General features: G+C 40.1%; 1 protein-coding gene across 6 annotated transcripts in view; it reads left to right on the plus strand.

Annotated features, from left to right (window-relative positions):
- PTPRU (protein tyrosine phosphatase receptor type U) overlaps window positions 1-23,558 on the plus strand; it is a 691,901-nt gene that overhangs the window by 630,460 nt on the left and 37,883 nt on the right. For all 6 annotated transcript variants that reach the window (XM_039334369.1, XM_039334366.1, XM_039334364.1 and 3 more), the window contains 5 exons: window positions 6,589-6,661; window positions 10,584-10,660; window positions 14,969-15,005; window positions 15,501-15,598; window positions 15,700-15,816. In XM_039334369.1, coding sequence (XP_039190303.1) covers window positions 6,589-6,661; window positions 10,584-10,660; window positions 14,969-15,005; window positions 15,501-15,598; window positions 15,700-15,816 — 402 coding nt within the window. The remainder of the gene's footprint in view (window positions 1-6,588; window positions 6,662-10,583; window positions 10,661-14,968; window positions 15,006-15,500; window positions 15,599-15,699; window positions 15,817-23,558) is intronic.

A 23,558-nucleotide genomic window follows, 5' to 3' on the forward strand; every position in this document is an offset into this window, starting at 1 on the left:
GGCATATGGGGAATGGGAAGGTTGCTCCCCACTTCTCATTTCTAGCCCCTCAAACATCTCTATCAATTTCTCCACTGACTGACTGTGAGCTGCGGACAGATATTTCCACTCACCCAAGTCCTCAGTGGCAGACAATCTGGTAGCTATCCCCTGGTCTGGGGAATGCAATATGCAGGATTCCTTTCGTGTTAGCCCAGTCTCGTCCGCCTTTGAAGCCCTTAAGGGTGGTAAGGCCATCTTGCAGCGCCTGGCATCTCCACTGGGCTGGACCCAATCTGACGATCAGATTAGCTCTCCTAGCTGCTTGGGTTTTGCCCCCAGCTGGGAGGCCTGCAAAAGCTCCTTCTCTACTGGCGCACTGGCTGTCGCTCCCCCTCCTGGGGTAGCAGCTGCTGCCAGGGTGCTGGCTTCATGCAATTTTTCCCTCTCCATGATGAAATCTTCCCTGAATCTTCATCAGCTTATCCCTCAATTCTAGGGACAGCGACTGGGGCGCGGGACCCCTAGATAGTTAGGAAAATTGGAGATTTCGGCTTAATGTCATGGTTCCGACAGATAAAACTCTTCAAAAAATTTTAAGACATTGTTTACCTTAAAGAATCTTTATTCGAGTAGCAACACATCGGCACGTACATAGTCCAAGCCAAAATCTGACTTCCCCTCCCCTAAGCACATAGTATCAAAGCACAATTCCCTCTTTTATTTTTTTTCCGTTTCAAGTTTTTTTATTAATTTTATAATATTACATTTACATATTTGAAAAGTAGCGTGGTAGCTGAGCACAGTAATTCCATTACATTTGAATATCATCAGTATAAATCTCAAATTATTACAACAAACTAATTCCCTCTCTTTCCCCCATGATATCTACTGTCATGTTCAAACCAATACAGTTCTTATTCTATTAATCAAACAAAAAATACCTTTCTAATATTCATCAATAATCTTCAGTCTATACATATCTTAATTAATTTGACATTCCACCTTTTAGACAATAACCTAGTAAGTTTTTCTTAACTTTAATTTGCCATTGATATTTAAGTTTAACGTTTAATCTTTATCATTTCCAGGTTTTAAATGATCCCAATTTCTAAGTCTCCTATCTCAGATTTGGAGCTAATAATTTTTTTTCTTTTCTTCCTTTCACTTCCTTCCTTTCTTCCTTTCCAGAAAGAGAAAAAAAAATTAAAAATAAACCAACATTTATACCACAAACCCATATACAAATGTAATTATTAGTACTTATACTTTTAAGTTTTACTTAACCTTTGTCTCAATAACAATATTTTAAATTCAAATCTTAATTATTTGTAGACATTCAGATTACATTTAATATTTATTTTTTCCAAATTTTAATTAAACACAATTCCTTTATCCCAATTGCTCATACATTCTAATATTTAAATACACACCTTATATATAACTTCTACCCTCTATCTTACCCATCTAATGACAATATAATATTCTTATTTCAACATATTTCTAGATTTTATATGACCAAATTTTTCTTTATCTCAAATCGTTACAATGTCTTGTGTTCAGAATACATATTCTATCTATTTACATATATTCTATTTTAGATCTCATATATAGATCTAAACCCCAATCTTTTTCAATCTTATTCTAGCTTTTTTCCTCTGCCAGGTCATTTTTCGTATTTTTGCCTTTAAATCATCAAAAAAATCTCCTTGTATTGTTGTGGCTATTGTTTGATGTTGATAAGAACATCCAGTTGATGTTTTCTTAAGGGGACTTGATTTAGCCGGTAGTCTCTTTATTTTTCCAGTTCGATGCAGTTGTCCTGAAGTATTTATCTTCTCTTTCATCTGTTTTTCTTGTTTATCTTCAAGTTCCTTCTGGTTTATAAGAAACGCCCTTTCCTTGTTCTCTATTATCAATTTCTTTTTTGTGTTTTCTATTGTCTATATTTGTTGAGTATCTAAGTCTTCTGTCATAACATTTGGTTGTTTCACTTTCTCTATAGAATTCTGTATAGATAATTCTTTGATTGAAGTCATAGTTTGAGTTTGTATATCCAGAGCTTGCATACATAGAGTTTGAATCATCGCTTTTAACATACAAAGAATTTGTTCTTGTACTTCCTCTGTAAAGGAAATCCTTTCCTGTTCTCCTTCCATTGTAATATATTAAACTCAAGAGAAAGAAACTGACAGTCAGAAAGTCCACCAAATGGGGAGCAGAGCTGAATTTTGTAGATGGTGTTTCAAGGTTATTTTTTATCTTGTCTATTTTCAAAGCTGTCAACATCTCTTAGAGCAGTGGTTCTTAACCTGGGCAATATCACCCCCCAGGGGGCGATTTCATTTTTCAGGGGGACGATGGAATGAAAAGGGGTGATGTGGGGGCAAAGGAACGAAAAGGGGGCAATATGGGGGCAATGGAGCAAGAAGTTTTGGGGACATTTTTGAGCCTGCCCCTGCGGCTCCAAGCCTCCTCCGCCATTTGGAGACAGAGATAGAGAGAGAGAGGCACTTGTGCTTCTCTCTCTCTCTCTCTCTCTCTGATGCGGATTTGCCCCCTCACAGGGCTCCTGGTTGGCCCTGCGCCCGGGTGCCCCGCGTCCTGGGACAAGTGCAGCCAGGAAGTCCATTTCCCTGGCTGGCCCCGTCCCAGGAGCACGTGCCTGGGGAACCGCACAGGGGATCCCCGGGATCCCCACTGGGAGCAGCCCACCAGAGCCTCACCTAGCGGGCCAGTCTTCCTGCAAGCCGCAGCCCTGAGGGAGAACTGCCCCTGCGATCCCCAGCCGTGGGACTGTTGGCCCAGCTGTCCGGGAAGGCGCGCCAGAGTCCTGGCTGCTTTGAGAGGTGAGTAGAAGATGGGGGGGAGAGAAAGGGAGGGGGGGCATTTTCCAACGAGACCCGTGGGAGCGCCTCCTCCTGAGGTCCAGCGCCGGCTTCCTTCCCTCCTCCTCGTCCCCTTCTTCCTCCTGTTGCCCCCTGGGCAGCAGTCCTGGCTGGGGTGGTGGCTGGTGGGGGCATCGCTCCCTGGGTGACGCTGGTGGGTCGCGGATGGCTGGGAGCGTCATGTGTTGCGGAGCGGCCCCTGCTCCTCCAGCAGCTGATGGGGGTGTTCTGCAGATGCCCTGCGAGTTAAGCCCGGGGACGCTGGTGGCGCAAGGGGAGGCTTGGTGATGCAGCCGACAGGTGGGGCATTCCACAGATGCCCTGTGGCCCCGACTTGAGCTAAGGGATGCCAGCGGCACGTGGGATGGCCTGCCAATGTGACTGTGAGCCGGGGCGTCCCTGCAGGCTCAGTGGGCAGTGGAGCTGGGTGCCTCCAGCGGCGACGGGGTCTTCTGCTGCTTCCTGCCCCCCCCCGCCCCTTCGGTGCCCTCTGCCTTTCATTTTCTCTCTCTCTCTTCATCTGGAGAAAGAAAGGGGAGGGAGGGAGAGGAAAGAGAGAAAGAGAGAGGGAGAGGACAAAGAGAAAAAGAGAGAGAAAAGAGAGAGGAAAGAGAGAGAGAGGAAGTGCAAGTGCCTCTCTCTCCCCCCCTCTCTATCTCTCCTCACCTGGAGAAAGGGGGGAGGGAGGGAGAGGAAAGAGAGAAAGAGAGAGGGAGAGGGGAAAGAGAAAGAGAGAGAAAGAGAGAGAGGAAGCGCAAGTGCCTCTCTCTCCCCTTCTCTCTCCTCACCTGGAGAAAGAAGGGGGAGGGAGGGAGAGGAAAGAGAGAAAGAGAAGGAGAGGGGAAAGAGAAAAAGAGAGAGAGAAAGAGAGAAAGAGAGAGGAAAGAGAGAGAGAGGAAGTGCAAGTGCCTCTATCTCTCCCCCCCTTCTCTTTTTCTCTCACACACACTGAGTGGGGGAAGAGGACTGGCAGACCAAGGGCAGAAAGAGGGAGGGAGGGAGGGAGAGAGAGAGAGAGAGACCCTTTTGACATCTAAAATGAAGATAACACCGAAGATATATATATATATAATAAAGGTAAAAAAGGATATATGCAGTGTTATCTTCATTTTAGATGTCAAAAGGGTTTTGCGGCTCCCAGTGTTTTGTTTTCAGTGGGAAACAGGTCCAAGTGGCTCTTTGAGTGTTTTGGGTTGCTTACCCCTGCTCTACCCATACAGTGGCGCGCCATTGGCCAGAATGTGCAGTGATGGAGAGGGGAGTCCTTCTTTCGAAACATTGCATGCTGTTTTGTGTGTCTCTTTGTATTGTACTTTTTTAGCGTGCACTCCAGTTCGATATTATATTTTCTTTGTGTCTTTTTAATCCTTTTTACAATGTGCGTGACTATATATACTTTCCTCGAATCTTAATTTAGTTTCAGAGTTTTCGTCTTGAAATTCTTAGTTCCTGCATTGCGGTTTGTTCTTATGCCCTTTTTATATTTCTTTTTGCATCTTAAATTTCACTTGTAATTCAATCATTAAATGTTACTGTTTTTCTTTTCGGGCATTTCACTTTCTTGCAATTGAATTTTGTTTTCAATGGTCATTACATTTAAGTATCTTGAATAAATAAGATAATAATGAAATACATGTATCACGAAGTTTGGGAATAAAGTGACGGGTGGCACCAAAATTTTTCACACAGTTGAGATATGGGAAAAAGACTGGAAATAAATTATTTGCATCATATGTCCTGATGACAATTTTAAAGAAAACAAAAAAAGTGTTTGCATAAATTGAAGAATTATTTCCTATGTTGTGATTGAGAGGTTATGTTGGAGGAGGGGGGCGATGACAACTTCCTCATTGGCTCAAGGGGGTGATTCGTTCAAAAAGGTTAAGAACCACTGTCTTAGAGAATAGCAGGTTTCATCTTAGAGTTAGTTGGATCTTTTTAGGGTTTTTTTTCGCTCTATTTTAAGGGGGGAAAACCCCCAAATCTTCAATAGTAATTAGAATAAAAATCAAGGAAGAAATATACATAGAGAGAGCAGAAAGTTGCAAATCTTATAATCCACCAGTTTTAGGAAGTAGGATTCCAATTAAGATCTCAGTATTTTTCCAACGTTTTAAACTCCCAAGTAGTTGATAGCTGCTGTTTCTGGAGGGAGGGCTAGAATCCCCCTTCCCTCACCACAGGAGGGAAAGTACTTTAGCAGCTTATGCGGTAATTAAGTAGTTAGGATGTAAGAAAGGCAAACCTCACCCAGTCCTATCCACGCTGCTTTGAAGTTGCCAGATGGTAGTGTGACTTCGGCTGTTTGCAGCCTAGGGACGAGCCATATTTCTATGGCTGGTCCTTTCCTTTGCCAGTTTGGAGGAATCACCTGGTCTGACAGAAGAGTTGCTGCTCTCCCGGGATCCAGCAAAAGCCCCTCCTTGCTGATCGCCTCTTTGGGGCGACTTTCGGCCCTTTTCAGGGCCCCCCAGCGATGCGAAACTGAATGGGGGAGAGAGAGCAAGTCTCCCAACTGTCCCTGGTGGCTGTGTGATGAACCGGAAGTCCACAATTCCCTCTTCTAACTAACAGTCATAAATCACATTCTCCAATTAGTTTGAAATGCTGGCTTTCCCACCAGTTCTTCAACCCGCCATGTCTTATCACCGTGGTGGCGAACCTATAGCACGTGTACCACAGATGGCACTCAGAGCCCTCTCTGTGGGCATGTGCGCTGTCACCCCAGTCCTAGGCTTCAGCTGGGTTTTATAAAACCTTTTCGCTTTAGGTCTCTGCCGCCGTGTGCAAAAAGAAACAGTTCAATCAATCAATCAATTTCAACTTCTCGTGGGAAAAAAAATCTCGCAAAGTTGGAATTGATTGATTGAACTTTTTAATCCCACCCAGTCTGCCGTTACCACCATAACCACACACACCCAATTGGCCAGCCGGTACCTGATGATACATAAGTGGGTTTTGGGTTGCAGTTTGGGCACTCAGTCTCTAAAAGGTTCGCCATCACCATCTTATCATCTCTGACTTATTACAAAAAACCTTGTTTTTTGTAATAAGTCAGTATTGTTATGTCTAACAGTATTGTTATGTCTAACTAAACTCGCAAGCACATTCCTCCTCCTCCCCTCAGTATCATCTAATTCTAACTCTAAGAGTAAAACATAAAATAGAGGAAAATGGCTGCATCTCCATATGTTGTCAAAGCAAGAACATTCGATGTTAGCAACGTTGACACAATTTCAGCAACCATTCTTTATATGTTTTAGCCTCCAGTCTCCTATCATCGTTGTTACTCTTCTCTGCACTCTTTCTAGAGTCTCAAGATTTTTTTTATGTGCAATACTCCAAGTGTAGTCTTATCAAGGTTATAAACTTTGGGCCTTTTCCTCCCTGCCTTCTCTTCCATAAAAATGTCGCTGTTCTCTTCATAACATTGAGATTGGAAGACATCTGCTTCTTAATATATAAAGAATTGGTCTAACATGAGAACTCCCTTGCAACTTTAATTCTTATAGCCCCCTCTCTTTTGAAGCTGTGCACAGTCTGGATGTAGGCATTGAAGCATCAGTCCATCAAATAAACTCTACATTTGGTAACCTGTTTTGAATCAGTGTAGTGGGACTAACCTCTAAAGAAATCATTGTTATCTGTACTGCTGGTGGAAATGTGGTGTGCTTATTCCTAAGGGTACTTGAGGCACGTAACAATCTTCTTTTCCTCCTAGAGTTTCTTTGAAGGCTGGGATGCTTCAAAGAAGAAAGAAAAGACCAAAGGGAGACAGGATCACATGCCTACCTGTAAGTGTTTGAGACAAAAATCTTTTCCTAAAAAAAAGAAACAAAGAAAAATCAATATCCTTCCTTTCATTCTAAGAGAGCTGAAATGCCTTGAAACTCTGCAGAGTTTGCACAGTATGGATTAGGGTCTTACTCTGATCTTGGTCTCTCAAATTCACAGCGGATACATTTTGATCCAATACTGATTCCATTTGCAAAAGCAATCACGTAAAAATATTAAAGTGAGGGTGGGGTAGGATGGGGTTCCTATTTCTCAGTTGTCATCACTGCTTTCATTTAGAGAACAAATTTATCAGAGGAAAGGAGCATATTAAAAAAACCCTACATCATGGACATTCCAAGTGATTTGATAAGAACCATTATATATCTAGAAATAATAATAGCAGGAGAAGGGTTCAAAAGATTGTATAGGTAATTTTCAACTTACAACCATTCCTTTAGTGACCATTCTAAACTACGACAGCACTGAAAAGAAATCACTTAGGGCAGGGGTTCCCAACTGGTGACATGAGATGATATTCCAGGGGGTGTGAAAATTTGGGTTTAGAAATTTCAAAATTATAATATATATGTATAATTTGTTGGTGTTATTTTGAACTTTTGTAAAGAGGTGCAAGAATATATCAGAAGTATTCTAGGGGTGTGGGGTATAGAAAAGAAATCACATAGGGTCATTTTTTACACTTACCATTGCAGCCTCCCCACGGTCATGTGATCAAAACTCATATGCTTGGCAACTAGCACGTATTTATGATGGTTGCAATGTGCAGTGGACATATGATCCCCTTTTATGACCTTCTGACAAGCAAACTTAATGGGGAAGCCAGATTCACTTAACAACCATGTTACTAACTTAACAGCTGCGGTAATTTACTTAAAACTTATAGCATGAAAGGTCATAATGTGGGGCAAAAGTTTGAAATAACACCAATAAATTATACATATATACTATAATTTTGAAATTTCTAAACCCAAGTTTTCACACCCCCTGGAATATCGTCTCACTTAGCTTAGCAACAGAAATTTTGGGCTCAATTGTGATCATACATCGAGGACTAGCTGTAGATAGTTGATTTTTTTTACAGACAAAGTGGTAATAACAATAATGCATACTTCATATTTGCTCTGATCCCAAATTCCAGCTGAACAAATGCATCTGGGTCAGGGGTAGGCAACCTTGGCTCTTTTATGACTCATGGACTTCAACTCCCAGAATTCCTGAGCCAGCATGGCTCAGCTTGGAAACTCTCCTTTTTCCCTCAGCATGGCTGGCTCAGGAATTCTGGAAGTTGAAGTTCAAAAGTCATAAAAGAGCCAAGGTTGCCTACCCCTGATCTGGGTCCTCAGTACGTCCACACACTTGCCCTGATGTTCCTTAAGCTGCATTTCTCCTCTTATTTTATTTCACTGTATTTTGAATGAAAAAGAAGGCTAGAATCTGCAAAGGAAAAGGCTAACCTCAACTATAAACTTTTTACCCCAGCAATTATTCTGTGTTTCTCATCTGTCCTGGAGGTGTTCCTATGAAAAAAAAATAATGGGGAGGGAAATGTTTGCATTCCACATCTGTCTTGTTGTGAAAAATGCAATGGAGATTTGAGATAGAAGATCCATATCTCTCTTGTATGTGAGCTGCAAAAATTCAGACAAACACTAAATTGCAGCAAAGAGTTAGATATTCATTTATAGAATTTTCTGACCTACACTCTTGCTCTGGGTCTTCAATGTGTTAAATTGACATGACTTGGATAGCATGTCACCTTGAGAGGGAAAGGGGCTGAAATGATACTGGCATCTTAATTTCTACAGGGCTTGAGGGCTTGATTTCATCTGGAGTTTTAAGTAATTGTTGGTTAACTATATTGGGGTTCACTAATGGATGAAGTAAAACATCCCTTCAGAGAAGGAGCTGGTCTGGAGCACGATAAGATTCCACTGTGCAACAAGTCATTGTTATGATCTCTTTTAAATAGGACATATTCTTTGTGGGTGCAGGTGGCTAAAGTCCCAGATTTCATTAAATCATAGAGTAGCTTGCCTGAACCTAGTCACTATGCATTCTAAGCCATGGTTTTATATGTTAGGATGTTGTGCCTCAGATAATACAACTTGGTTAAAGCAAATCAAGTCTTAGCATGTTGTAACTCAGCTTGTGCAAGACAAAAAGAGACATCAAATGATGATAATGTTTGGTATTCAGTGCATTAAAAAAAAAGTTCAAATGAGTAACCAGGAATATCCTCTCTCTGGGAACTGGAAGGATGAATGCAATTTATTGTGAATTTCTGCTATAAAATATCTCCTCCAGCAGCTGCTTTTTCTTTGCTACACTGGCTATTTTTATTGCTCCTAATTATAGCTGTCTATCTGCTGTTTTCCAAATTGAAATTCCGTGTTATCGCAGAGACAAAAAATGAGAGCAAAATTGTTCAAAACAGTTTAGGCAAAGCCAAGCACCAATTTTACTCCACTCCCTAGCCAGCTTTTCTGGAAGGAAGGGCTAAAGAGAGCACATTGGCTGTTGACCTAATAGCACAGGGGGCGTTTGTCTTTCTGCTGTGTGCAGGACAAAACTGCACATCTCATTTTGACACTGCCCTTTTCTTCCATTCTGCCACAGTAATGGTGCACACTGGTGTCCATCCAATCTCTCTCTGGGTGGGAGTATTTATTCTTGGGGACATATGCTGCATTGCATCTCAGTTTGTGTTGCTCTAACAGGGAAGCATATGGGTTTTGCAGAACATATTAATGGGTGAGAGAGAGAGAGAGAGATACTTCAGGATGAGAAAAGCTGGCTGAAGGGGTGTAACTGTAAGATCTGACTCTCAGTGGAAGGTACATTGCAGGAGAGGAGAAGCAAAAACATCCTCTTGTCATCTATACTCTGCCTGTGAGTCCAAGTGTGAGTGTTAGCTCAGAAGAGGCATTCCCTCCCACATCTGAGGGGTCATTATGAAGCCTCTTAAGAGGAATCCTTAGCATTTGCAGGTTCAATGACTGATACAACCCTCCTCCAATTGGAGATCCTTATGTTGCCAAATGTGACACCATTCAAAGATAAGAAGCCATCAGCTGGCTGGGAGGATCCTTCAAATTCTTCAGAAATATTAAGGTCCCTCTCAAAATATTCTTAGTGCTAAGAGAAGGACTATTGTGTGTGAATGATGATGATGATGATGATACCAAGAATGATATACAACAATAAAAATAAAGTATATAATCCTAGATCAGATTATAGCTCAAATGTCATGGTAACATGTTTTTACTTGCTATCTAAGCCTTGATAAGATGGAAGCCAAATGTTGTATCCTGGACGAGTATTTGTGGTGGAATGTAGTCTGGATTCCCGGGGGGGGGGAGTTGCATTCCAGAGGATCAAATTTAGATAATTTGGGTCAAGATAGCTCCTTCCCATAAGTTCTCAGAGTATGTCTTTAAAGATAGAAATAGTTGCTTTAATTTGGCAAGATATCTGCCTATATTTGAGGAACAATAAAGGACACTGTTTAGAAGTAAAATGTCTGTGCCTTTCTTGGGTTTTTTTTTTTTTTGAAGCCTGACAAATATCAATCTAATAAATATAATTAAAGGGATTTCTACACCAAATTGCATGGATTAGGAAGTGGCAAAGTGTGAGACTGCAAGTCAGATTAGAGTGTTTTTGTAATTTTCCACAGTGGATTTTTGAAGGAATTTTTGAGTGGCAAGCCAACATTCATAAATCCTACTAGAAAAATATAGAAAATGAACTTTACTGCTAGAGTCTTTTAATTCCATCTTTCCGCCTAACTAGAATTTCTAGAAATTGACTGAAGGGAGGAAGGGGAAACCATTTGAATTTGATATATGAGTTTATACAAATCTCCCAGTGCTCTTCTGCCTATTCTGCCCTAATAGTTATAACTGATTTTGTTTCCAGATGACCGACACCGGGTTAAGCTCCATCCACTTCTTGGTGATCCCAATTCTGACTATATTAATGCTAATTACATTGATGTAAGTATGTCAATTCTCTCTAGCTTTTGTTATACTGTTGTAAGTATTCTCTCTAGCTTTTGTTATGCATTTTTTGTCTTAGAAACTTACTTGTTTTGTAATGTAGAATGTTGTTTGTCTTCTGTCATACCCCAAGTCTCTGTTTCAAATGCATCCTTAGAAGTTTCTTTTTTCAGAAGACTAAAAGTATATGCAGTATATAACTAAACCATTCATTTTAGTTAATGTATCATAAACATTTGATTACCTGGATGAAATCCTTTCTATTCTTTGATAGTGTTTTGCTGAACAAGTGTTAAATCCAGTCTGCTGACATCAAAGAGGGATGATATTTTAGAAGTCCTGTTTCCAAAGGTCACATTGAGCATTCACATCTCAGATTCAAAATGCAAATAGTCAAAAGGAAACAATGTTCAAAAGTACATTTTAAATATTTCTGAATGAGTATCACAGCTTGAATCTGTTTACAGTGCTCCAGATCAGTTCAATGAGACAGATCAATTCTTTCCTGTTGCTGCTGCTCCTTCTCTACTCATCAGTGTTGCTCTTTAATGCACCCCCTATACTAATGGGTCTATCTTCCTTTGCTCTTGTCTCACTAATCTGTCTGTCTCTGATTTCTTTTTCTCTCAATCCTGTGGGCTTGCTAAGATTCGGATAAACCGAGAAGTAAGTATATGTCATGTTCTTCTTTTCTTTTCCATTTCTCCTCCAATCAAGACTCCATAATTGTTCATTTTGGAATGGAGGGATTTTCCTACCCCACCCCACCCCACCACAACAGATATTATTTCAACACGGCTTTTTTTGATGGTTGATTTTATGTACTATAGTCTGAAAGGATAGGTCCTTAAGTTTGTCTTGTTCACTTGATGGTTCTCTTTTCAAAATGTCTGGCAACATTGTGCAGAAGTGGGTATCCTTTGTTGAAAGGGTAATTGCCTTAAACAAAATTGTAGAGCTAAGAGACATAGGTCTAGGCCAACCAAGCACAATGGATGAAGAAGGTGGCAAAAATAATTACCTTATAGATGAAGTAGAATGTTGGGCTTTTGAGTGGCAAACATGTCAAAACAGTCTGTAGGGCAGTTTCATCTATCATTGTAGAGTAGGAAGCAAGCAATTTAAGTAGCTTACTTTCTTGTCTTCAAAGTTATTTGCTCTGAGCTGCTCCCTTTTCATGGTCCATTTCAGGGATCTTCCTCCAGGTCCCATTGTCATACTATAGTCTATAGCTGGGAGCCAGAAAGTGCTTAAAGCATAGAGTAAGAGATCAGGACCCAAGAAACTGAAATGTTAAACAAGGTCTGGAACATGGAGAGAAAAAAAATCAAGGACACTGGATTTCTCCAGAAATATAGTCTCAGCCCACTGAACTCTAAACTAAAGCAGGTAGTGATGCAATCATATGCCATCTGGAACCCTGTTAGGCAGGAAAAAAATCTGTATTTTCCCCTATTATATTCATTCATCTCACTTAGACATTTATTTCAAAGGACGATTGGGGTAAAGTTGTGCTCAGTTTATGCACATGACTAACCCTAAATGTGGGTTAACCAAACAGAACTGATGTAGCATACTCTACTTGCCTGACCAGGTGGGATGGGGTATTATAATGGGCAAAAATGACTCTGCGGGTAATCTGGTCCCTTGCCATTAGGGCTTTAAAGATCATAACTAGCACCTTGAATTGGCCCAAGAAACAAACCAGTACCCAATGCAGCTTGCTCAAGAGAGGTGTTACATAATATAATTAAAATAGTGAGCTTATGGTCTTCCAGTTTTTACTGAAGTTTACCTTCCAGCATCCTTTCCAACTGGCCTAGAACAAGTGCACAGGGTCATCAGGACTTTTTGCATGTGCCAGGTTGAGTAAGTCCATCGGACAATTACTAACATTTAGTTCCATTCTCCTATTGGAAACAAGGAAATCTAGGTGCTAAATCTGGGACGTTTTTGTCCTGGTGGAACCCTGGTGTCACAGTGGTTAAAATGCAGCATTGCAGGCAAACTGTGCCTACAGGAGTTCAATCTTGACAGGGCTCAAGTTGACTCAGTCTTCCATCCTTCCATGGTCAGTAAAATGAGGACCTAGATTGTTGGGGGCAATATACAAATAATGCGTATATTGTAAACAACCCAGAGAGTGCTGTAAAGTGCTATAGGGTGGTATATGTCTAAACGCTATTGCAATTTGTCCTCACTGCCTACAACAGAGGATATGTGTTGTGTATATTTGCATGATATGTGTCCCTGGGCTTAAATCTAGACATTTGAAAAACTAAGCTGCTGCTCTGCCTCCTTCTTTTCCATACTTTATAATGTAAAGATAATTGACTGATTAGTTTTACTTGTTTGGATACATTTTACTCACAATATATTACCAACAGCCTTAATTCTCATGCCATATAGGCAACAGCCTTCCACAAATATTCCACCAGATATTCAAACTGAAATGTTTGTAGTTACATTCTCGCTGTAATGACTTTCACAACACTTAGACTTTCATTTGTACTTTTTAAAAGCCCAAATAATTGTGCACTTAAAGATGTTCATGATCATGAAAAGTTCTGCATTTAAAAGGTAACAATTTGAAAATTAGTACAAACATTGACTAATGAAAACATTTGTGTGCTCTTGAAGTTAGTGATTCAGAAATGCTAAACCCCAAATGGTAGGCACTCTCTGCTCCATTTTTGCTTGAAGCTTCCTTAATATTTATCTAAATGCTCTCCTGTGATATGTTTTATTCTGCTCCTGTCTCTGTCTCCTAGCAAGGTATCTCCTTTTTTCCATAGCAACTGAGAGCAAACAGTGGAGATCTGACTGTTTGTCTTGGCCAGATCTTACCAAGGATGGTAAAACATGGGAGATTGCAGGCCATATGGGAAATCTTAGGCTCTGCTATTAAGTCTAAATTCTTCCTGATATACTCTTGTTTATTTTTCCATCTTTTTCTAGCCTTTGGGCTTCTCAGTTGGGAGTTAGCTATGTGCGTGCATTAAATGGCTTAGAACAGGGATCTCAAACTTAATAACTTTAAGACTTGTGGACTTCAGCTCCCAGAATTCCTCAGCCAGCCAGTCCACAAGTCTTAAAGTTGCCAAGTTTGAAGACCCCTGGCATAGAAGAAGGGGAGTGTTCATAGTGGTTGCTCAGGGCATACAGGTAATCCTTGACTTACAACCACAATTGGGGCCAGAATTTCTATCGCTAAGTAAGGCTAAGTGAGTCACACCTGACCTTATGACCGTTGTTTAACCACAGTTAAGCAGATCACTGCAGTTCAGTTAATTGTGTGGCTTGTTAAGCAAATCCAGCTTCCCCCCATTGATTGTACTTGTTGGAATCCAGCTGGGAAGGCCGCAAAGAGCAATCACATCGCCCTGGGACACTGCAACCATCATAAATACATGCCAGTTGCCAAGTGTCCAAATTTTGATTACGTAACCCTGGAGAAATGCTGTGACAGTCATAAGTGCAAGTCACTTTTTTCAGGACCATTGTAACTCTGAACAATTGTAAAATGAATGCTTGTAAAACAAGGACTAATTGTAGTGGCTGCTCTGTGTCATGGTGCTTCATTCAGTGTCCTTGAGCTGTGATTTATTGCAGCCTTTAACCACTCATCCCAATGGTTCTTGTGTACTGGGAAGAATGTGTACATTTTCCCTAGAGATGATTTGAGGTTCAGTACTGTATGTTCAAGCCCTGTGTTCAGTGGATCCCTGCATGCATGATTGTGTTTGAAAATATTTCCATGCTTGCTAGAGCAGGGGTGTGCAACTGTGGGTTAGAGATTGCATTTAGCATTCAGATGGCAGAGCAGTAGTCCCACTTGTTAAAGTGGTGAGTTGATCCAGAATAATCATTATATGCAGTATACTGTGAGTGAGATGGGCGGAATCTAATTTGATAAAAAAATAAAACATTTGGTATTGCTTCTTTCCATATAGCTAACACAATTACACTCCTACTGTGTATTTAATCATTTCTTCCTCTGTCTCATTGTAAGTTGCTATTTAGTAGTAGAAACTGTGAGAGGGTTTCTTACAGAGGCTCTAGAAAAGGGGTGTCAAATGGAACATTATCTTCCCTGCCTGTACCCCACCTCAAAAGTGTGTAAATTTTGAAATAACTATTGCAGAAAGGAAACAAGATGTTTCAGAGTAGAAAACCTTGGGACATATAGAAATGTATAAAACCTTCCTTCCTTCCTTCCTTCCTTCCTTCCTTCCTTCCTTCCTTCCTTCCTTCCTTCCTTCCTTCCTTCCTACCTTCCTTTAATGCATATTTTTTTCTTTACAGGGTTACCAAAGATCTAATCATTTCATAGCCACACACGGTAAGACCTTCATACATACTACTTGGATATGGCTTTTTATCATGCTTTCTCCTTTTCTCCTCTTTCCCATTTTTCTGCATATATGGAAAGAAGATAGCACAAGAAGATGTGCTGTATACCAAGATGTTCAAGCTTCCTCAGTGCATTACAAAAATATCCAAAACTGCTCTGAGATTATATGTTGGGTAAAATAGCCATGCAAATAGAATGCAGTATTGCGGGCAAATTCTTCCCACAGCCAGGAGTTCAATCCTGGCTGGCTCAAGGTTGATTCAGCCTTCCATCCTTTTGTGGTCAGTAAAATATGAACCCAAATTGTTGGGAACAATATGCTGACTCTGGAAACCTCTTAGAAAGTGCTGTAAAGCACTATGGGATGGTATATAAATCTAAGTGCTATTCCTAAGTGGAATTGCTAAAATAACCATGATATTTAAATAAGTTCAGGACCTTTGTCTCTGTTGCAATCGTTTCTGGATTTTCTCTGTGTTCTAGGCCCCAAACAGGAGATGATCTATGATTTCTGGCGGATGGTATGGCAGGAACACTGTTCCAGCATAGTAATGATAACAAAGCTGGTAGAAGTGGGAAGGGTAAGAGATGATTCTTGGTTTTCTCTTCACCAGTGACTTCAGATAATGCTTACCTCCTTCACGATAGACTTAACCATAATCTGTTTTATTGTTGCATGCAGGTTAAGTGTGCCAAATATTGGCCAGATGACTCAGAGATGTATGGAGACATTAAAATTACCCAGGTGAAATCAGAGACTCTGGCAGAATATGTAGTGAGGACCTTCACCCTGGAAAGGGTAAGATCTGCAAGGATATCCCATTATCTATAAACGTGCTGTATTTTATCCTTGTTAATATTTGGACACTTATTTAATTTATCTATAGGTCTTACACTATATGGATTATTGCATATATAATTTTAGGCATGTTAGAGAATTTTAATTTCTCTATTGGTGAAAAATAAATCAGAAGCTCTCACAGTTGACTGCATTTAGCTGATTCAAATAACTTTATATTTATATAAAAATATTTACAATACCATTCTTCTTTACAGCAACATAGCTTAATGAAGACTTCTTACAGAGACAAACCAGAGACAGACATGAGACTGGAAATCCAGCTCCTAACTCAATACTCTTTTTGCACAGACTCAGTAGCACTTTCTTCACATTGGCTGACTGAGTTACCACATGACTCTTCCTGTTCATGAATACTCCAACCCTCCTCCCTTCATGACAAGAAGAGACATCAGACCTATTGACTTAACACATTTTCCATAGTGAACATTACCCAATGGTTTAGTCATCATGTCTGCCAAATTATCCTCAGAAGAATAATGATGTAAACTAATCAATTTTCCTTTTACAGCTTCCCTGACATTACAATACTTAATGTCTACATGTTTACTTCTGTTCTTCACCCTGTCACCAGTTGCCATTTTTATACAGGCAGCATTGTCTTCAAATACCTTTACAGATTCTTTTACATTAATATTTAAATCTTGCAACAACTGTACATACCATGTAACTTCAGAACACAATTCAGATAAAGCAATAACTCTGCTTCTGCTGTTGAAAGAGCAACAGTTGTTTGTTTTCTGGACTTCCATCCAATCAGAGTCCCTCCAAACAATATTATAATCCCAGAATTTGATTTCCTTGTGTTTATGTCATTTCAATAGTCACTATTGACATAACACTTTAATTTCAATTCCTCAGTAATCTGTATTTGAAGACCCAAATTTATAGTTCCCTTTAAATATCTGAGAACCCTTTTTACACCCATCCAATGTAACTTTGTAGGTGCAGCAGTAAAACGACTCAAAATGCTTACTGCGCAAGCTATGTCTAGTCTGGACCACTGTGATAGATATAACAAACTCCCTATTGCTGAGTGATATATCTCTTGATCACAGGTTTCACCTTTGTCCGCATTTAAACTATTATAAAAATCCGCACTCATGGGTGTGGGAGCAGTATTGCAATCCTTCATATTATATTTCTCCAATAACTGCTCAATTTTTCTCCTTTGACTGAGAATATAACCACCTTTTTCATTTTTCTGTATCTCTACACCAAGATAATTTTTTATTTCTCCCAAATTCTTTAATTCAAATTTCTTTCCTAATTTATCAGCAAATTCTTTGACTTGTGATGCATCCTTTGCGATGAAGCAAAGATCATCCACAAATGATAACAGTAGACAATTCCCTCCTTGTAACTGTCCAGTATATATACAATTATCAGCTTTGCAACTTTTAAATCCAAGATCCTTTAAAGCAGTATCTAAACAGATATTCCAGTTTCTGGCTGACTGCTTCAGCCCATAAATAGCCTTGTTTAATTTATATACCATGTTAGGTTTTGCAATTACATATCCTGGTGCTTGGATCATATAAATTTCTTCCTCTAACTCAGCATTGAGGAATGCAGTTGTGATATCAAAGTGCCAGATTTTATTCTTATATGCCGCTACCAACGCCAGTGCTAATCTTATACTCTCACTTTTCACAGTTGGCGCAAATACTTCATCATAGTGCACATTCTTTAATTGTGAAAAACCTTGTGCCACTAACCTGGCCTTATACTGTATATCAGTGGTAGTCAACCTGGTCCCTACCGCCCACTAGTTTTCTGTGGCAAAGTCACTGATTTAAATACTTTATGATCTCCCATGGATTTCATCTCTTTATCCATGGCCTCCTTCCATCTTTCTTGTTCAGCCAACACTTCTTTATAACTTCTTGGCTCATACCACACATTGCAAACCTTTACCTTGCTGGCAGAATACCTGTCAGGTGGAATTCCTTTGTTACATCACTCTGACCTACATGGTATTAACTGCTCCTGTGTCTCAAGTCTTTCTGGTTTCATGTCTTGTTCAGCCTCTCCTCCCTGAACATTGACATCTTCAATAATGATTTTTTCATCATTAGGTGAGTTATTGTCACTAAACAGATCACCGTCATTAAGTGAGACATACCCAGAATTTGCATTAATTCTGTCCCAATTTTGTTCTGCAAAATTAGCAGACCTTGAAATTATAATTCTTTTACTTCCATCGCTAAAGCGATATCCTTTTGACCCTGGCTCATAGCCCACAAACCTGAGCTTTCTTGCCTTTTGCTGTCCCTTTCTTCTGATTGCCTTAGGAATATGTACCCATGCAGTACTTCCAAAAATTCTCAGATGTGCCAGTGATGGCTTTCTCTATATAGAATGGCATATGGAGTATTATTAATGGAGGAACTCCACAGCCTGTTAACTATATAATTAGCAGTCAATATGGCTTCTCCCCAATATGACCTTTCCCAACCAGAATCCTCCAATAATGAATCTTTCATTGTTTGCAAAACACCATTCCTTCTTTCAGCTACACCATTCTCTGCTGCTGTGTAAGGATTTGTATGTCTGTGTCTTATCCCCAACTGCCCCAACCATTGTTGGAATTTAGTTGACATAAATTCAGTACCTTTGTCAGTTTGCAACTGACACACTTGTTGTCTGTACCTTCTCTCTACAAAACTTACCCACTGTTTGAATTGTTGTAGCACCTCTGTCTTATCTCTAAGCAAGTAGCAAAATGAATACCTGCTATAATCATCAACAATTACCAGTGCATATTTTGCTCCTCCCAAGCTGGCTTGCATAAGTCCCACCAGATCTGCATGGACCAGCTCTAGAACTCTTTTTGTTTGTCTTGTGCTACATTTACTAATTGGGAATGCCTTTGACTTTGATGCTTTGCATACCGCACAGTCCAAATATGTTTTGCATCCCTTCAAATTTAGCCCTTCTGCAAAATCTTGCATTTGCTGCAAAACTTTAAAGCTTGCATGGCCAAGTCTTCTATGCAGAAGATGAACACATGAATCATGCTCTGCAACATTCTTAAATATATGGGAACATTGAGCCTGTTGTCCCTGCAATACATATAGATTATCTTCCTTTATGCCTTCTGCACAAATATTCCCATTCCTTTTGATGAGACATTTCCCATTTAGAAAAATGACCTCAAAACCTTGTTTGTCTAAATTAGACACACTTAAGAAATTATGTTCCATCTCAGGTACACAAAGCACATTGGTAAACTTTGATTCCAAATATGGAATTTTTACATCGCCTTTTCCAATGACTTTTGCTTTCTGGCCATTTGCCAAAGCCACAGCTTCTTGTGCTACTGGAACAAACCTGTAAAACAATTCAGAGTCATTGAACTTGCCCCACTATCTATTAGCCACTTGTCTCTGTTGTTGCTATAGCAAACTTTTGAAACACCAAAATGTTCCTTTTGCAAAACTGTCCTTTTTTCTTGCACAAATGCCTTTTTCTGCAAATTGTTCCTCTGCAAACAGTTCCTTTGCAGGTGGTTGTTTGCTCCACAAATGTAGCAAATCTTTTCCCGCCGAGCAGCTCTCTGCTTGCAAAATCTCTCCTTTGTTGCAATTTGGTCCGGGTCTGATCTGCTTGTTTCTTCTCTGGAGATTTGCAGTCTGGACCCCCTCCTCAGGAATTTCTCCTCCTCATGGCTGCTTCTAAAATGGCATTTTTCCTCTTCATTAAGCAAACATGCCTTTAAAGCCTCAAAATTTAAGTCTTGTTCTTCTTTGCACTCAAATATTGCAGAAACTATGTCCCAGGTTGTATCTAAACTGTTCAACACCAATAAAACTTTCTGGGACTCAGGGAATTTAATCCCACGTTGTTCTAAGTCCAAAAATAAACTTTGCATTTTATTTAAATGCTGTTCCACAGATTCACCTGGTTGCAAACAGGCTCTGTAAAGTTTTCTTGACAATTGTACTATGTTGCAAGCAGAAACATTCACGTGCACAGCTCTCAATTTCAATTCCTTTGCAGTTTTTAAATTTGCAACATTTAGAAATTGTGCATCATCTAGATTCAAGATGAGATAAGCCATTGCTCTATCATGACTTTTCTGATCAACTGCTGCAAACACTTGTGGTGGATTTTCTACAATATACCACAGCTCTTTAGCTTTCAGCAAACATTCCATTTTTGCAGCCCACACAATGTAATTCTTCTGGCCTAAACGAGGCACACAGCTTTCCTTAAATTCCATTGCAGCCATTCTGCTTATTCTGCCTTGTTCTTATACTTTCTAAACACAGGCAATTTCTTCCAGCTTTAAATTACAATGCAGTCCTTAATAAGTTCTGGGTCCATAACCTGTTAGAGAATTTTAATTTCTCTATTGGTGAAAAATAAATCAGAGGCTCTCACAGTTGACTGCATTTAGCTGATTCAAATAACTTTATATTTATATAAAAATATTTACAATACCATTCTTCTTTACAGCAACATAGCTTAATGAAGACTTCTTACAGAGACAGACATGAGAATGGAAATCCAGCTCCTAACTCATTAATCTTTTTGCACAGACTCAGTAGCACTTTCTTCACATTGGCTGACTGAGTTACCACATGACTCTTCCTGTTTATGAATACTCCAACAAGGCAGCTCATAATAATGTACTGTACTATATCATCCATGCTCTTTCTTCAGTCAGGGTAGCTCAGGAACTTTAATATCAGGACTTTCATCTACTTTCTTCTTATTTTATTCAAAAACATCAGTTTTAAAAATGATTCAAAAGAAGCACTGAAGTATGCTTGGCAATGGGTAATTAACCCCTTTTTTTAAAGATTAGTTTGGTAGAGAATTAGGAGTTTGACTATAAGAGATATATTATTTATTTTATGATTGAATATATAATCATAAATATAACTGCAAGATGGTGCCTCTAGACCAGTGTTTCTCAATCTTAGCAATTTTAAGATGTATGAACTTCAAGTCCCAGAATTCCTGCAATGGTATACGGAAATGATTTCTGGAGATGAGTGAAGAGATGTAACCAAGGGAGCAGTCAGATAAAAACAATTTAGCTTGTAGCAGGAATGTGGGTGGGACAAGTGGCTCAGAAGGGAGCCTCCCTAGTTTCTTGGCCCATAAAAGCAATGGACGGGGGAATGTACTATCAGACTAGCAAGATTCTGCATAAGTAGGGAATTCTGGGAACTGAAGAATATATATCTTGAAGTTGCTGAGGTTGAGAAACACTGCTTATAAATAACTTAAGCAACACAAAGCCCCTTATTATGGCTTAACTCTCATACAATTAATTTACTTGATATAGTAGGCAAATTTTATGTCTGGCATAAAAGTAGAACAGAAAAACAATTTAATAGACAAATAAATGGGCTTCAAAAAAGTTTGCCAACACTCAATCAGAGTGTAAGGACCCACCCCACTTTGCATCTTAAGAAGACAGAACTCTTGGAATAATTCTTCCAACAGGCATCCTTTATTAAGAGAAAATGGTTGCAGGCGTTCTAGACAGGACTTGGGGTCCAAGCTCTCCCATTCAAGGTTTTAAGGGGTTCCCCAGTAGCCCCACCCAATCACCCCCTTCTTCCAGCGACAATCTCAGGCATTACACTTCCACCCCCTTTTCCTTACTACCGGCTGGACGGAGACTTCAGAGAGAACTACATGAAGGTAATAGCCCCATTCTTATGATTAATCCTTTTGGTGATATCCACATTCAGTCCCTTTGAAATGTACTGAAGGGCCATAAAGCCCCTTTGTTCACCCCCTTCCCTTCATCATATGACAGAATCCAGAGAAGGCAGAAATGGGGTTTTCTATAGTTGATAACTAGAGAAGAAATATAGTTGGATTCCGACATCCTGCCCCCTTAAAAAAAAGACAGATCCACCTGAAAGAAAACAAAACAGGTATAAAAGTTAGTCAGGCTTTTTAGGATATTCTGTATGAAACTTCTTTAATAGCTTTGGGGCTCTGACATGGCATTTATGGACCCACTCGTTTTGTGAGGCAGGGAGGTGTTTCCAGGCAACTAGGTACTGAGTCGCTCCATGATATCTCCTAGAGTCAAGGATTAGCTTTATTTCAAAGTGTTGTTCGCCCTCCACCATGATTGGAGGGGGGGCAATTTTTGGCCATAAAGGTGACTGATGCTCTCTTTTCAGCAAGCTGCAATGAAAAATTGGGTGTATTTGCCTGAGATTTTTGGGTAATTCTAATTCTACTGTTACTGGGTTTATGATTCTTTTAATTGGAAAAGCCCCTATATATTTTGGTCCAAGTTTTTTACAGGGCTGTAGGGACTTTAGGTATTTTGTAGATAAGTACACCATTTCTCCTATAATGAATGGTGTAGGCTCAACCCGTTTTTTTATCAGCTTGTGCTTTGTATACCTGCCTAGCTTCATCTAGTGCTTTTCTGACTATTGGCCAGGTGTTAATCAATGATGTTCTAAGGGAGCACCTGTTTAAGGGGGTCCTGGTTTACTTGGACGACATTCTTATCTTCACTGAAACAAAACAGGAACATGTCAACCTTTTTAGAGTGGTTTTAAAGAAACCGCGAGCCGCCCATCTATATGCCAAACTCTCAAAATGTGAATTCCACCAGGAAAGGATAGACTACCTAGGTTATCGCATATCCCCCCAGGGCATTGAAATGGACCCAGAGAAGGTCAGAGCAGTATTAGATTGGGCACCACCCCGCACAAGAAAGCAACTACAAAGTTTCCTGGGCTTTGCAAACTTTTACCGCCAATTCATCCCCTCATTTGCCCAGATACCCTTGCCCCTCACTAACTTACTAAAAATGAAGGGAGCATCCCTAGCCAGCCACTAACATGGACAATGAAGTGCCAAGCAACATTTGAGAGACTAAAGAGACTTTTTTCTGCCGAACCAGTACTAAGGCACCCAGACATGGATAAGCCCTTCGTAATGCAGACGGATGCAAGTGATGTGGCAGTGGGGGCTGTTCTATTACAAGAAAATGATGATGGAGTATTGCAACCCTGTGCATATACATGCAAGAAACTCATGGAAACAGAACAGCCCTGGCACGTGTGGGAGAAAGAGACATACGGGATACGTTGGGCATTACTCACGTGGCGACAGTTCCTGGAAGGCAACAAAATTCCCTTCCAGGTGTGGACTGATCACAAAAATTTGGAAGCCCTGAAAGCGCCCAGGAAGCTCAATCCCAAACAAGCCCGCTGGTCCCAGCATTTTCACCAGTTCCAATTTAAGCTCAAACATTTACCAGGGAGAAAGAACTTCCTGGCAGGTCTCGCATGCCTCAATATAACAGCGCGCGAGCCACAGACTCTAAACCAATGATGGCAGAGTCACAACTGGCAGCACCAGTAACCACAAGAACCCAAGCTAAATTAAAACCACAACTGGACAGCCAAATCAGAATTGAATTCCAGAAAAGTTTGGAAACAGATGAATGGTTCCATAAAAACAAAAATGTGTGCACAATGACAGAAGGGTTGCCTTGGGTATGGGAAAAGTTATATATACCAACAACCCAAAGAGTCACATTCATGCAGCTTTGCCATGACACAAAATCAGCAGGGCATTTTGGATTTGTAAAAACTTTACACTTAATTAAACGGCAATTTTGGTGGCCATCCATAAAAAAGGACATAGAAAACTACGTAGCCAGCTGCCCAAAATGTGCTACTGCAAAG

This window comes from Crotalus tigris, unplaced genomic scaffold (genome assembly GCF_016545835.1).
Source record: "Crotalus tigris isolate CLP2741 ecotype Arizona unplaced genomic scaffold, ASM1654583v1 scf7180000017628.32516253702:7417878, whole genome shotgun sequence".
NCBI classification, from domain to species: domain Eukaryota; kingdom Metazoa; phylum Chordata; class Lepidosauria; order Squamata; family Viperidae; genus Crotalus; species Crotalus tigris.